This window comes from Silurus meridionalis, chromosome 13 (assembly GCF_014805685.1).
Source record: "Silurus meridionalis isolate SWU-2019-XX chromosome 13, ASM1480568v1, whole genome shotgun sequence".
Taxonomy (NCBI): Eukaryota; Metazoa; Chordata; class Actinopteri; order Siluriformes; family Siluridae; genus Silurus; species Silurus meridionalis.
The window spans coordinates 23,916,437-23,930,588 of NC_060896.1; the positions used below are offsets into that span (position 1 = coordinate 23,916,437).

General features: G+C 37.7%; 1 protein-coding gene across 1 annotated transcript; it reads right to left on the minus strand.

Annotated features, from left to right (window-relative positions):
• Positions 1–3,947: 3,947 nt before the first annotated feature.
• On the minus strand, positions 3,948–7,103 carry LOC124395398 (mRNA decay activator protein ZFP36L1). Its single transcript, XM_046863846.1, has 2 exons — positions 6,632–7,103; positions 3,948–6,211 (listed from the first exon to the last, which is right to left on the minus strand). Exons 1-2 carry the CDS (start codon positions 6,683–6,685, stop codon positions 5,174–5,176), a joined length of 1,092 nt encoding a protein of 363 aa, XP_046719802.1. The 5' UTR covers positions 6,686–7,103; the 3' UTR covers positions 3,948–5,173.
• Positions 7,104–14,152: the final 7,049 nt, after the last annotated feature.

Here is a 14,152-nt window from a genome sequence, read left to right on the forward strand (position 1 = left end):
ACACACTAGCATGATTGACTTGTTCTAGATGTCCTGCTCCTTGCTGGGAGCACTCAGTCAGGATGCAGGTTAATTAGCTTCCTTACAGAGGGGTCAAAATCTGTAGATTGAGAAAACCGCTTCAGTGCTAGTGTCAGAATAGCAAATGTAATGCGATGTGTGCTACATGCTCTGTTCTACTTTTTCATAAGGGAGTCTGGGAAAAGAATCTGTATTCAGTATACGTTACATAGCACTTTGTCTGGCAAAAGTAACAGTGATGCAATATAAGCATCAGCAGCACAGATATATCCAAGGCTTGCCTGCTTTTCATGTGATCCGATGTGCCAAATGGAACACAGTCATGGCTTAGCTTAGGGCCGGCTCATTATACTGCATAACCCGCTGAAAATAAAGACTTGTTAATAGAATTAGTGGATATCCCAGATGTGTATAGAAGAATCAGCACTAAATAGTGTGTGATATGAGCATGGAGAATGCTTAAAAAATCTGAATGAGAACAAACTCAGTGATGTACATGATAAATAATATGTATAACATGAGGTTGCCAGTACCAAAAAAAGTGTCCTTCAAAAATTGTAAAGGTGTGTGCCCAAAATCAAAAGATATATTTACAAATGACAGACAGTAGTGTTTTTACATAACACAAATGTAAAATGAAAAGCTCCAAAATGTACATGTAGACAGTAGGACACAGATCAGAAAGAAACAATCACTGACTGATGTATATGTTGTGTGATGTACAGTAGCTCTATGTTGTTTTATGTAGCGCCAGAGTTCTGGAGAAACATTGTCTCAGTTCACTGTGTACTGCCTCAGCTATGTATGGTTGAAATGACAATAAAAGCTTCTTGACTTCACAGCTGTATTTAATAAGGATGTAAATACAGCACGATATTTTATATGTACCTGAAACCCAATGGTGGCAACCCTTAATTAGAGCCTCAAAGTTTCAAGATCCAAGATTAAATCCTTTGGTTACTCTGGATATTTTTTTTTTCTTATTGATGTTAATGTGTGTTTCCTCTGGTTACATCCAAACTCCTAAAAAAATGAAGGTAAGTAGATTGGCTACCCTAAGTGTGTATGTGTGTGAAGCTTTTAATAGAATTAATAGATCTTTAATCTTTTTGTTTATTTTATTTCAATTAATAATTGATCTTATATATTGTTTTAGATCTTTGTGTTAGACAGTAACACTGCTACTGATGTCTATAATAAATTAGTTCAAAGCTTCTTTCCTAACCATACCAGCCACTAGATGTCGCTCACGCTCTTGAGTATGCCCCATTCTTTCATTAGATGTTTAGATCTTCCAACATCTTTGGGTTTTGAGTACTGCAAACAGATGGGGTCAAGGCAAAAGGGGACAAAATAAAACATGCTCGGGAAACACTAGTGATACAATGATGTGAACCCTTTTTTATAACACGATTGAATCCTAATAATTAAAGTATGATAGTCATACAAGTAATATGCAGTAGGAATGACAGATTGGATTAAGGTGGAGGTTGGACTGCATCAAGGACTGTTTGCAGTGGTGATGGACAGGTTGATAAACGAGGTCAGACAGGAGTCTCTGTGGACTATGTTTGCGGATGATATTGTTATTTGTGGTGAGAGTAGGGAGCAGGTTGAGAAGAGCCTGGAGAGGTGGAGGTATGCGCTGGAGAGAAGGGGAATGAAAGTCAGTAGGAGTAAGGCAGAGTACATGTGTGTGAATGAGAGGGAGGGCAGTGGAGTGATGCAGTTGCAGGGAGAGGATGTGGAGAATGTGGAGGAGTTCAGGTACCTGGGTTCAACAGTGCAAAGTAATGGAGAGTGTGTTAGGGAAGTAAAGAAAAGAGTGCAGGCAGGGTGGAGTGGGTAGAAAGAGTACATGTTAGAGTGAGAGGGAAAGTTTATAGGACTGTGGTGAGACCTGGGATGTTGTATGGTTTAGAGACAGTGGCATTGAGTATAAGACAGGCGGTGGAGCTGGAGGTAGCAGAGCTGAAGATGCTGAGATTTTCATTGGGAATGACAATAATGCACAGGATTAGAAACAAGTTTATTAGAGGGACAGAGCATGCAAGTAAGAGAGGGTCATTTGAGATGGTTTGAGATGGTTTGAGATGGTTTGGAGGAGGGACATGGGGTATATCGCTAGGAGAATGCTAAGGATGTGCACAAGGAAGGCCAAGGATGAGTTTTATGGATGTGGTGAGGGAAGACATGCAAGTAGTTGGTTTGAAAAAGGCAGATGTAAAGGACAGAGTAGTATGGAGACGGATGATCTGCTGTGGTGACCCCTAACGAAAGCAACCGAAAGAAGAAGAAGAGGATGTCCATAGTTTGTATAGATTGTTTATCATGCCATTGGAATAATAATAAAATAAATAAATACTTAAACAGTATATTCTGCATTTTTCTAGAAAACCACCTCTAATTTGTATGACTTCATAATAAAATTAGTTGCACTTCGCCTCAAATAGTGAATTAAAATGTACAAATGGGATCTTTAGGACTATGTGTAATTGTGTAAACAAGCACTTTAATTTAACTGGATTTAACTTCATTAATCACAATAACTCCATTACTGGAATTTTCCATGATTCATTATTTTGTGTATTGCCCTCTAGTGGTCCAACGATCAACTGCATGTTTCTTGAATTTTGGTTACTTCTCTCTGAGCTGACATACATCATCAGAGGGATTCTTGCACATAACGTTATAAATATATCAACCACAAGTCAATTTTAAGTTTGCAGGGCAATAATACATTGGGGAAAAAATGAAAAATATATGAACAAATCTTTGAACATTTGTAATCATTTTAGCCTAAACGTTGACATAAAAACAAGTATACTTTTCTATCTTACTTTGATTTTTTTTTCTTTCTTTCACAATTGTTTAATGAATGTGGTGAAGTTTTCCATATATAATACACAGATTCCAGTCTATTTTCCACTATTCTCCATTACCATTTCATTGTTTATGAAATATTTCACAATTAAATCATTATAGATTTTATAGAAATATCATGGCATTTTAAATCCCCTGTAGATTCACACTAAAAGTTTATTTAATCAAATGTTACATTTGATAGCAGAAATACAATAAAATCACTGCTTTTCCTAACCAGCCTGACTTAACTAACTATTGAATGGGTTTATTAGGATTGTTAGGCAGGGAAAAACACTCCAGACACTCCAGACCACATACAGGACCACAGATAAAACTTCAATTAATAAAGTTTTTATTGTATATAACTAGGACTTGCATTTTTTTTTTGCTTATTGAGTGTCATCAGACATTCATATAATGATAACTGTAAAAACCCATCATCATGGATAAATTGTAAAAAAAAAAATGAATAAATAAACTGAAAACTGTATGGTGTATTGTAGACTAAATGGTTATTAGTTGCACTACATAGATTCATAATAGGCGATTTCACCATCGCAGTATGCCATTATAAGCTCATATATCAAGCCTTTTTGTATTTTGTGTCTCTGCACTGTCAATGGTAATCTAAAGACCCTCCAATAGACTTGCAAATCACCCTTCCCTTCTGTTGCGGCATTAGCATACAGATGTTGTTAAAAAGAGAAAGTTGCCTCACAAAAGAGCTTTGCAGGGAGAAGTGGCCCTAGATTTTATTTACGGTCTCCGACCCCCGTGACCAGAAAGAAAGGCAGGCATGATTGTCTTTGGACGAGTGACAGTGGGATGTTTCGAAGTCTGCTGTGCACAAAGAGTCGCAACAAAGAATCAGACTACACACAAAAGCCCTCATCTGTTCATTCGTCTTTGAAGTTTGCATGTTTGTGGGTCCAGCTGTCGATGGTTTTTTACTTACTGTTGTAGAATAAAATGTAAGAAAACCATTTAAGTGTTTTGTTTGTGTCGGTGTTAGAAATTGGTGTAAAATAAGTATGAACCAAGATGACATTAAAGTTTCTGAAAGTTTATTTCAAAACAATCGACAATATATTATAAAGTGGGGATCACAACCCAAAGGAATGTAAACAGTCAATTTAAATTATATATGAAACAATACAAAATCATACACATTATACTGTTTTTTCTTGCACTGAAAAAAAGAACAAATAAATAAGTTTAAGTTAACAAAAGGCAACAGTTTACACAGGCAACTAAGAGAGAAATTTGCAGGGTCTTTAAAACTTCCAAAAAGGACCTAATACATTGTAAGCTTTAAATCAATAAGTCAGAAAATGCACTCTTTCCTACATGTATACATTGCATTCTACAAGAACTTAGCATCTTTTGTCTCTATAATACAGATTGACAGTGCAAGAGACTAAGATGGTGAAGCACTTTTTTTTTCCTGATACATTGTCACACTGCACACACACACAAACATACACTCACGCACACTCACAATTGTTTGTAATGATTGAGCCCAAATAATGATCTCAGTAAGCATCCAGAAGCATACAAAAGAAAGTGGTGGAGTTTTTTGTCACTTATGATCCTGAGATTTCTACATTCAGAGTCCATACTGCTGGTCTCACTTAAAGCTGAGAAATCGCTCTAACGAAGCAAGAGAGGCGTTTACTGTGTAAAAATGCATAATAAATCGTATCAAAAAGCAACCACAGTAGAATAAAAATGGGCAATAAATAAAATCTTAGACGAGAAACTAATTCAAGCTACTATGTCAAACTATCAGTTTATAAAATGCCTTCACTAAAGGCTACACTTTGTTTACAGTACATGTCTGGGTTCAAGGTTAGGGATCAGCCTACATCTAAATAGAGACTAAAGTTGATCAGCTTTGGTTAAAGCCACAGATGGTTGCATGTAGTGGGACATGCAATATCTGTACTATTGCTTAATTCTTTACAACTTTGCAAATACAGAAAATGTTCTCAGAACTTTTCCATGCATCTGGGAGACAAAAAAAGGTGTATGAAATACCCAGTATAGTTTTAACTGGTATACAACAGTATACATTGGCACACAGCAAAAAAAAAAAGCCAGTGTTCAATTAACACCAATAGTGTTAGGATCAGATTAGGTCACGTGGTCGCAATTTTCCCCATCTAATTATCAGAGTTATAGGTGTTAATTCGAAACTATGGAATTTTCTGTCAACTTTTGAATCTGATAAAGAAGTAACAAAGGAAATCTATAACAAAGCTTATATGCAATATGCACAGATTGTTCATTAATCGTCTGAGACAGACAGGCGGCTGAAGATGGGAAGTCGCCTGCATGCATCTGCACCAGGCGAGTCGCAGCCGCTCATGCTCCCGGAGCTGGAGTAGCCGTCGTGGTCGGAGAGCGAGTCCGCGGACGCGCTGCGCTGCAGAGCCGCGATCCGGTCACTAAGCGTAATATTGGTCGTGAACCCAAAATCGGGCTTCAGATCTCCGTGCTCGTGGAGCAGCGGTGGAGAGGGGAGATCTGGGCTGCACGCAAACGAAGATGATGGTGGAGGTGACACGGATGCGGCTCTGGTGAACGCGAGGGGATCCGGCAAGGCCTGGAAGGCGGTTACAGTGGCTCGGGAGGAAAAGCCGGCGAAGCTGACGCTCTGGCGCAACAGGCGCGGCCGCTCCCGTGGGGCGCCCACGACCTGATGCTGTTGCTGAAGCTCGTCGGCATTGTGGATGAAGTGACAGCGCGCGCCATACGGACAGAAGCCCACGGTGTGGAAGGTGCGACACGGCTCGGTTTTGTACTTGGGGTGCCTGCTGAGGCCGCGCAGCTCCTCCGCGCCGTGCGCAAACTGGCACTTAGCGCCGTACTTGCACGCTCCGCTCTCCTCGTACGTGCGGCAAAGCTCGGTCTTGTAGCGCGCGGAAACCACGGGCACAGGCGTCGCTCGTGGAGACGGCGGCGAGATGCTCAGGCCCGGTGGCGAGATGCTCAGCCCCGGGGGCGAGATGCTCAGCCCCGGGGGCGAGATGCTTAACCCCGGGGGCGGAGGTAGGGTGGACTCACCGCTCACGTGTCCTTCGATCATACTCACGGAGCGGTCAGCCCGAAACGGGATGCGCTGTAGGGCAGAGCGTGGAAGCTGCTCCCGGCTCCATGGCTGGTTAGTAATGCTTGTGAGGGACCAGAGGTCGTCTGTGGGATCTAGGACTCCTCCACCGATGTTGAATTTGGAGTTGGGAAGTGTGACAGGGCACAGGGAATGTCTGCGCTGGAAACCCACTGTGCGTCGCGACCCATCTTGCACTTCTAGACTCTGAAAAGTCTGTAGGACAGAAAAGTAGTTTATTATCTATTCAAAATACACATTTTTTACTATAAATATACAATATATTAATCTTTAATAACATTTATGATAAATGTCAATCAATGCAATGAATGCACTCTCCATCCATTTTCTTTTCCACTAGGCACCTTGGAATAGTTCAAACTCCCACAATTCTATTTAAAATAATAGTTATTTTGCAAGGCAATGTGCATAACTAGAACTGTGGGACTCTCTACTTCAATTCTAACCACCCACAACAAGTAAAAGTTTTCCCAAGTGCTTTTTACCCCTTTAAAAGTGTTTGTTGTTGAATAAAAAGTCTATTAACTCATTATTTACATCCAACGACAATGTAAAACAGTTCCAACTGCATCTGAGCACAAAATGAAGTGAATTTAAGTATTCCCGGTTACTCACCTTGCAAAATTCCTCATCCAACTCCAGGAAAGGTGTAAGGAGGTTTGATGGCATTGCGAAGATGCCTTGAACAGTAGGCCTGAGAAACTGTAGCCAAGAAAGTGTGAAGTTGGTTGACGATTGGGGTGTGAGGCACTCCTACGCTCTACCTCCCATCTGTTAGAATCCCCTTATATAAGCAGAAACTTTGGAACCCCACCCACATTTTGGCAAGATGGTATTTCACGCCCCTTTAAGTTTGACGAGGGATCCATTTACACTCTTCCCCCAGTCTATACCACATTAATACCCAAGAGTTGAATCAGTCTTTGCCACATTCCAGTGATTTACCATAATCATCAATTTCAATTTGCATAGTATATGAGCCATTCTTTACCTGCCAACACCTGAGAATTATATGCACTTACACAAAGAATGCTTTAGATGGAAAGTTTTGTATTTCATCATGAACAATGCTGTGTAGCACTTAACTACTCTAATTTAATTTTAATTCATTATAAAGCATTTAGTACTGTTAAAAGTTTCAACTGTAACCCAATTCACTATTTACATTGCAATTATAAGGCAGAGCTTTATATATTTTTTTAATGAACAGCTAAAATTTGTTACATTTTTAAGTTTTACATCCAAATAATACATAGCCATGATCAGATCTTTGTGAATATCAAATGTAAATACTGTCTCAATTAAAATAAATATGCTTTCACATTTTAATGGACATATAAGGAATCATTGTATAATTTAACATGCCAGAGTGAATACAAATATTACCTAATATTAACCAATTCTGAAATTTTACTCTATTACATCTGATTATTTTTAATCGAATATGCAACCAACTGTGATAATTCTTTTTTTTAATCAGCTGTGTAGTTATTTAACATGGTTTAATTATATGTAGGCAATTAGTCATCAGTGTTTAAACATTTCTTTCCTGGTCTCAGCTAAGATTCGTATTAATACAAAAACATGAGACGCACTGGTTCGTTTTTGTTTCGATTTACTGAAACAGTTCTATCTTTCCTTCTAGACATATTTTTTTCTTCCTCTATCATATCTTCCACTGCTGAGCTTTCTACAGTACCTGATGGGGAATTCATCTGGTTAATCTCAGTCAAATAGTCTAGTCATCTCAGAAATGGGTGTCTGTAAGCACCCTGGCTCTGCCCTAATAACGTAAACTGCAAAACATTTCATAACAACACAGTATGATGCACCATGAACCCCCTGACTGCACTTTATTATTCATTCCTAGTGCTGAAGTGTCACAGCATTGCTCCTGGTTTCAAGCTTCATCTTTGTGGGTGTTTTTTTGTGCTTCATGTTAATCAGCAGTTTCATCATAGACATGCTTGCAGGTCAGAACTGCAAATTTGATATCAGATTGTCCCAAAACACATTTCAGACGTTATAGCTTTTAGTTTGATCAACATTGCTTGAATGAATGCTCCGATTTAGAAAACATTGTTACTTTCCATACATGTCAGCTTAAAATCAAATTTAACTACATTTTCATCATTACTGCCACGCTTTTGCTCTTCCATTGTTTTTCCAGAGGATGTGAGCTCTCTCAGCACTATCCCCAGGGGAAAATACACTGTAAATGTTAGCATAAGAAGCTCTAGTCAATAAGAAACAGTGTCCTCTCCACACAATGAAGCCTTATCTCAGAGAGTAGTGTCAACACCTCTTCAAGTTCAGTTATTGAAGGGATCAGGCAGTCTACTATCCAAGGGAACACTTGTTGACTTCTTGCAGATAAAACACAGGGATGTTTAATTTGGCCCGAGAGACAAGCAACCAAATCTGGGGGTTGTATTTGTTTGTGGCACAGTGTCTGCACAGGAGATTAAAATCCATTTGAATGGCAGAAAACAAAAACAAGCAACTGCCATTGTCTTTGTCACAAACAGTGATAGTGGCTTGATGGCCATTTAAAGCACTACTGACTTTTAAAAAAGTGTGTCTTGCTAGCTGCTTGTTCAATTCCCTGCTTTTCAAATGAAATCCTCAAACTGGGAGTTTTTCTGGTGGGAATTTGGTTGCGGGTGTCTGGGGGGTTAAATAAAAACCCTTGAAACACAGTGTTAAAAAATATAGAAGAGATTGCACAACAACAGCTTCTTGAGAGAAAAGAGAAGACACTGGGATGTCCTGGCTTCGAAAAAAAAGACAATTATGAGACACAAAGCCCTCCTGGAGGTCTTCTCTGGCTGGAGCGACTTGAAGAGATCCATAGTGCTCTCTTGTTCAACAATAGCATTATGCGGATGCTGTTTTGCTCTCTGGCCATGTCATAGCTTACCAAGTGTGAGACACACTGGAGCTCCTGAGTCACAGGGTCCAGGCCCTGAATCTTTAATGAGGCAGAGGAGGATTGAGGAGAATTGTTAATGATTAGCCAGGCAGTGGGAGCACACTGAGCTAATAAAAGCGAGAAAAGCAAATAGATGCTTCATAGGAGTTAGCATGATTAGTTAGTGTTTTATCTACAATATATTACGAACAATTCCAGTGATCCACTAAATTGTATTTGATTTAGAAATTCTCAATTCTGAATTAATTAACTCTAGCTAGAAACACCATTTTAAATAACATTTTAGAGACTTTGTCAGGATGGACTCTTTTTAATGGGCAACAATTTGGACTGTTTTGTCTGTTTATTAGCATTCGATCCAAGTTGACTTTGTTTTGAGTCTTGTTTGTTTATATTAGCTTTGTTTTGAGTTAATTGAGGTTTGGATTTGAACACATTCAAATGAAGGGACTAGTCAAATAATCTAGGACAAAATGATAGATGTAATCGTCTAACAAAAAGCTTTAAAATGTGTATTATATTAAGTTTGAGTCCCGAATAAAAAATGTATGCAGCTGTGGTTAGGAGATGGAAGCTGAAACTCGGTTTTAGCTGCCCGACGTTGTTTGGTGACAGTTTTTTTTTTCATGAGACAGGAAGGAATGTGACTGTTACCCTGTCGTTTATGGGTCTTTTACATAACCCAGAAAAAAAGGTTATCAGTGCAAACACTGAAGCCGTTTGAGAGCTTTAACTGTAAGTATGAGGCTTGGACCGCTGCTGAGTCTGATTGATGGCAGATAGAGTTGTTTTTCTGCTCACCACCATTAGTTCTAAATGTTTCTGCCTAACAGTGTTAAACCTCAATGGTTCTTAAATGGGTCTAGATAATGGCCCTCTTAGCATAAATGTTCAATTTTTTGTTATTGTCATTTTTTTTATACTACATACATTTTTTATTGAATGTATAAATCAAAGATGTTGCAAAATAAAAAGTAAAGCAGTGTTATTATTATTATTATTATTATTATTATTATTATTATTATTATTATTATTATTATTATTATCAACATGACTGTTTGAAATTTAAAACTTGTAGGTTTCTGAATCCTTTAAAGCGTAAGCTTACCTTTATTATCATTAAACAATTCCTTTCAAAGCCTTTTATTGCAATAAATCAATTGTCTTATTTTTTTTAAGGCACTTTTACACAATTACAGGATCATGATTTAAATATTGTTCAATTCATTCAGTTATGTTAATGTGCAGTTTAAGAACATATGAGGTTTCTAATAACTCTAGGCTAGTAACTCATTAAAAAAAAAAAAAAAAACATTATGCCAAATAACCAAAAGTGTTAAATGCATTTCACCCTCAGCTGCAAATCAAGCTAATCATCTCATTTAATTCAACATAAACAAAATACCTAAATCCTAACAGAATGAGTGACATGTCCTGTCTACACCCCTTTCTTAAAGACTCCTCCCATAACACCTCCCACCCAGCATGTCACTTGTGCTTTATTGCCAGTTTGGCTCCTCCCCTTGTGGGAAATGGATCACCCTTCTTTGTGTCCCCCTTCACAAGAGTCCTTTTGTTGCAGGCCTCCATATGCCAGGCTGAGGAGTCAAAGAAGCCCTACGCTGCCGGCTCAGGCCATAAACACGTCTGGATGGAGGGAAAGGAAAGGGGGATGAGAAATCCAGAGCACGGGGGTGGGGTATATTTCCTCATGGACGCACAGGACGTGGTTTCAGTGGCATGAATGGGTTTAGGGTCAGTAGATGGTCCAGAAGTGTAAACTCCACCCTGTGGCTCAATCAATATGAGGAGCAGAAGGCCTGCAGAGACACTGGCCTGTGTGTGTGTGTGTGTGTGTGTGTGTGTGCGTAAGTGTGTGCCCCCTCTGTTCTAGGGATAAGTTACAAAGGAGTTCCCACACTCACCCACACACTCACACACACTGACCAACAGCCTTATTTAACGTAAACATGGTGCTACGGGATGAATGCACACTCCACAACACACATTTAGAAAACATGGCACAGTGAAAACCCAAACTGCTCCTTTCACATTTGTACCCACTACTACTCAGTCAATTAGTGTGTTTATAAACACGAAAATTCAATAATAACTTTTTAAGCAATTACCAGCTTATTCCAATGATTATTTCGCAAATTGAAATTAGATGTTGTATAAAGACCTGGATTTTAACCCAATAATCGGATTGTTAATATTATTATTAATCCTAATATCTGGAAAATGTAAAGTAACTGAAAAAAAAACAGACATTATTATATATTATATCAAATCTATAAAGGGTGGGCTACTAGTCTCACTTGCTCACCTCATATTTATATAATGTTCTTATTTTATACTATATAGTAGTATTCATTTAACAACCATCCAGATGAACAGTGGGGACGTGGTTTCAGTTGTGACACTTGATGTGAACTGAGTCATAAGTGAAGGTAAAAAAAACGTTGTCACTTTTCAAATGACTTTCATGTAAATACAGATACGCAGGTTTTTTGTGCTCTTCAGCATGTTTACAGTAGGTAAAGTTTTTATTTTATTTTACTCAGGTATCGTTTTGACAGATTATTTTACGTAAGACACAAAAAAAACCCAAGCAACAGCAAATGCCACTCAACAGTACTTTAATTATGACTACGAGTTCAAATACATTACATCTGTCATTTATTGTCTCTCTCAAAACTACTTAACTACAAATAGAATTCACTTATAAAATGCAATAAATTAGATCCTGTATATTTATCCCTAATAACTAAGTGGCAGAAAACTTTAAATTGGTATAAGGAAGAAACTTTGAGATAAACCTAGACTATAAAAGGAACTCGGCCTCATCTGGGAGACACAAACTGTTCAAAATAATAGTCTGATCATTGTTGAGGTTATCACCTGATTGACAAGAATAAAAATGATCATGGCAACTGAGGCTCCAAGGAATTTTAGCATATTTATGAATTGTATTTATTCATATTAATTACATTCCAGATCCATCTTCATGAATCTTGAACACTTAAAAACACTACTGGGTGTGCCATTACAAGAAAACAATCAATGAGTGATGACTGACAATGACTGATGAGCAAAGTAGAGTTAGCAGGGATAACATCTTCAAGTGGACTCTTTTGCTCTAATATTATATCATGCAGCATTGTCTCTCACTGTGTTAATGAACAACATGCACATAACATTTTATGTTGTAATTATTTTTTAATGGAAATTCAGCAAAATTAAGAAATTTTTTTTACCTGTTATCATATTGATCTGTTGCTGATTTGCTGACTGTTGAAAAAAAAGAAAAAAACAATACTAAAAAGCAGCTTGTCATGCTGCCTAAAAAAACCCTACAAAGTCACGAAGGCCTTTTACGTGTTGTAAAACCTACTGAATCACCTGACAGAGAAATTCCTTCTGTAAATGTTTTTTTTAAGGAAATAATGTTATTTTTTTAAGTTTTTAAATTAAGTAACAACTACACATGCAAAGGCTGCCATATAATTTACTGTGAAAAGATAATGTACTGGGATGAGCATATTAATGTGAACATGTGATTTGAATTACAGCTAATTAACTTCTAAATAACACTATTTAACCAATCAGATTTGAGAACCAGTGGTTGATAATATATTAATATTAATAATGTATGCAGCAGCGGAGGTAGATTTTTTACTTTCTCTAATTTACGAAGTGCGTAAAAATCCAACAAAAGCCCTATCATGTTTACAGTTCATTATTTATCCATGGAAAGCCACACTTAGTGATTTGAATTCATATTGCTGGATTACTGGTTGATATAATTATATGTATAAATATTTTCCTGCTAATGAAGACTGCGAGACTAAAGTCGGGCAAGCTGTGAACACATCGGGAGAAACTTGAGATCTAGAATAAGGATGCATTGGAATATACACATTAAAAAATATCTTTAATTCCACTGTATCAACAAAACTCACATAACGCTAGATGAATCACCTATGTCTTATAAGCTTTATTTTGCCCCAATGGGTGGAAAAAATCCTCTCTGTGTCAGCTCTTTTGGAATAGATCATTGCATATAAATAGTGCACAACACACCTATAGTCTCCAGGCTCTTGTAATGCACATATGTAACGGAATGTGTGCATGTCATTGTGTGTAGCATTGCTAATCTTGATGGCTCTTCTTAGCACACATTTCCTGGGTCCTCTCAGTAGCTGGCCATTCACACACACTCAGATACAATTAGCACATTTCCATGTGTAAAGTCGCACCAATGGCCCTGAGTGCTGCTGTTGTTATGCTGCGTGGGTACTGTAGCTGGGAGGCCTCACATCCTTTCTAACTCTTCAAAAAGTGTGTGTTTTAGCAGGCGTTGGGCTAATGTTGTCATAACAGTGACGTGTAAACAGAGTGAGGAGTGATGAGTCATGGGTGGATTCTTTTGCAAGAATGCACCAAGGGTCATATTTGTGAAAGATATTTATATCTAATTTCATGCCTTTTTAGTCTTCACATTCATCTAGAACATATTGGAAATAATAACCCTCCAGGACATCTTCAGCACAGAAGATACAAAAAACATCAAGCAGTAAATATGAGCAACTGCAGACTTTCAACACCAAACACCTTAATTTTAGAATCGGAATAAAATGAGAAATGGCACGACTGCTCACATCTCAGTGATGTGTGTAAACACGTATAGAATGAGTAAAACATATCTAATTATTACACAACACTGACACTGGAGACTCCTTCTAAAAATGCTAAATTATTTTCCCTCAAGGAATCTTCACAAAAAAATCAATAAATTTTTCTACTGAATAACATTCATTTTGTTTCATCTATTAATTATGAGACTCCATTATATGAACCATCTGCCATAATGTTCAAATACATGCAAATTGGCTGTTACTAGAAAATATGACTTGAATTGGATCCAGAACTACTGTCTCAGATGTTGTATAATGAAAATAATCAAATCTTTCTCACTGACTGGGAGCTTTTATAAATAAAGAATTTATAAAACATCATACAGGAAACTCATACAGTCCAGGAAACATTTGTTTTAACTTTTATTACTCTTGAAATGAGACATACAGTTTAGAACCAGTAAAATTCGTGATAGCGTGAATAGCATAGTGTATGCAACATGTCAAGAGAAGCACATTACACAACACACTAAACAAATATTACTAAATACAGTTTGACTGTTCACA

What these genes read in the sequence shown, in the direction of transcription:
- LOC124395398 (XM_046863846.1), bottom strand. Translation starts at nt 6,685, where the DNA reads ATGCCATCAAACCTCCTTACACCTTTCCTGGAGTTGGATGAGGAATTT. An exon ending in TGGATGAGGAATTTTGCAAG is followed by an intron (nt 6,212 to 6,631) that starts GTGAGTAACCGG and finishes TCTGTCCTACAG; the next exon opens with ACTTTTCAGAGTCTAGAAGT.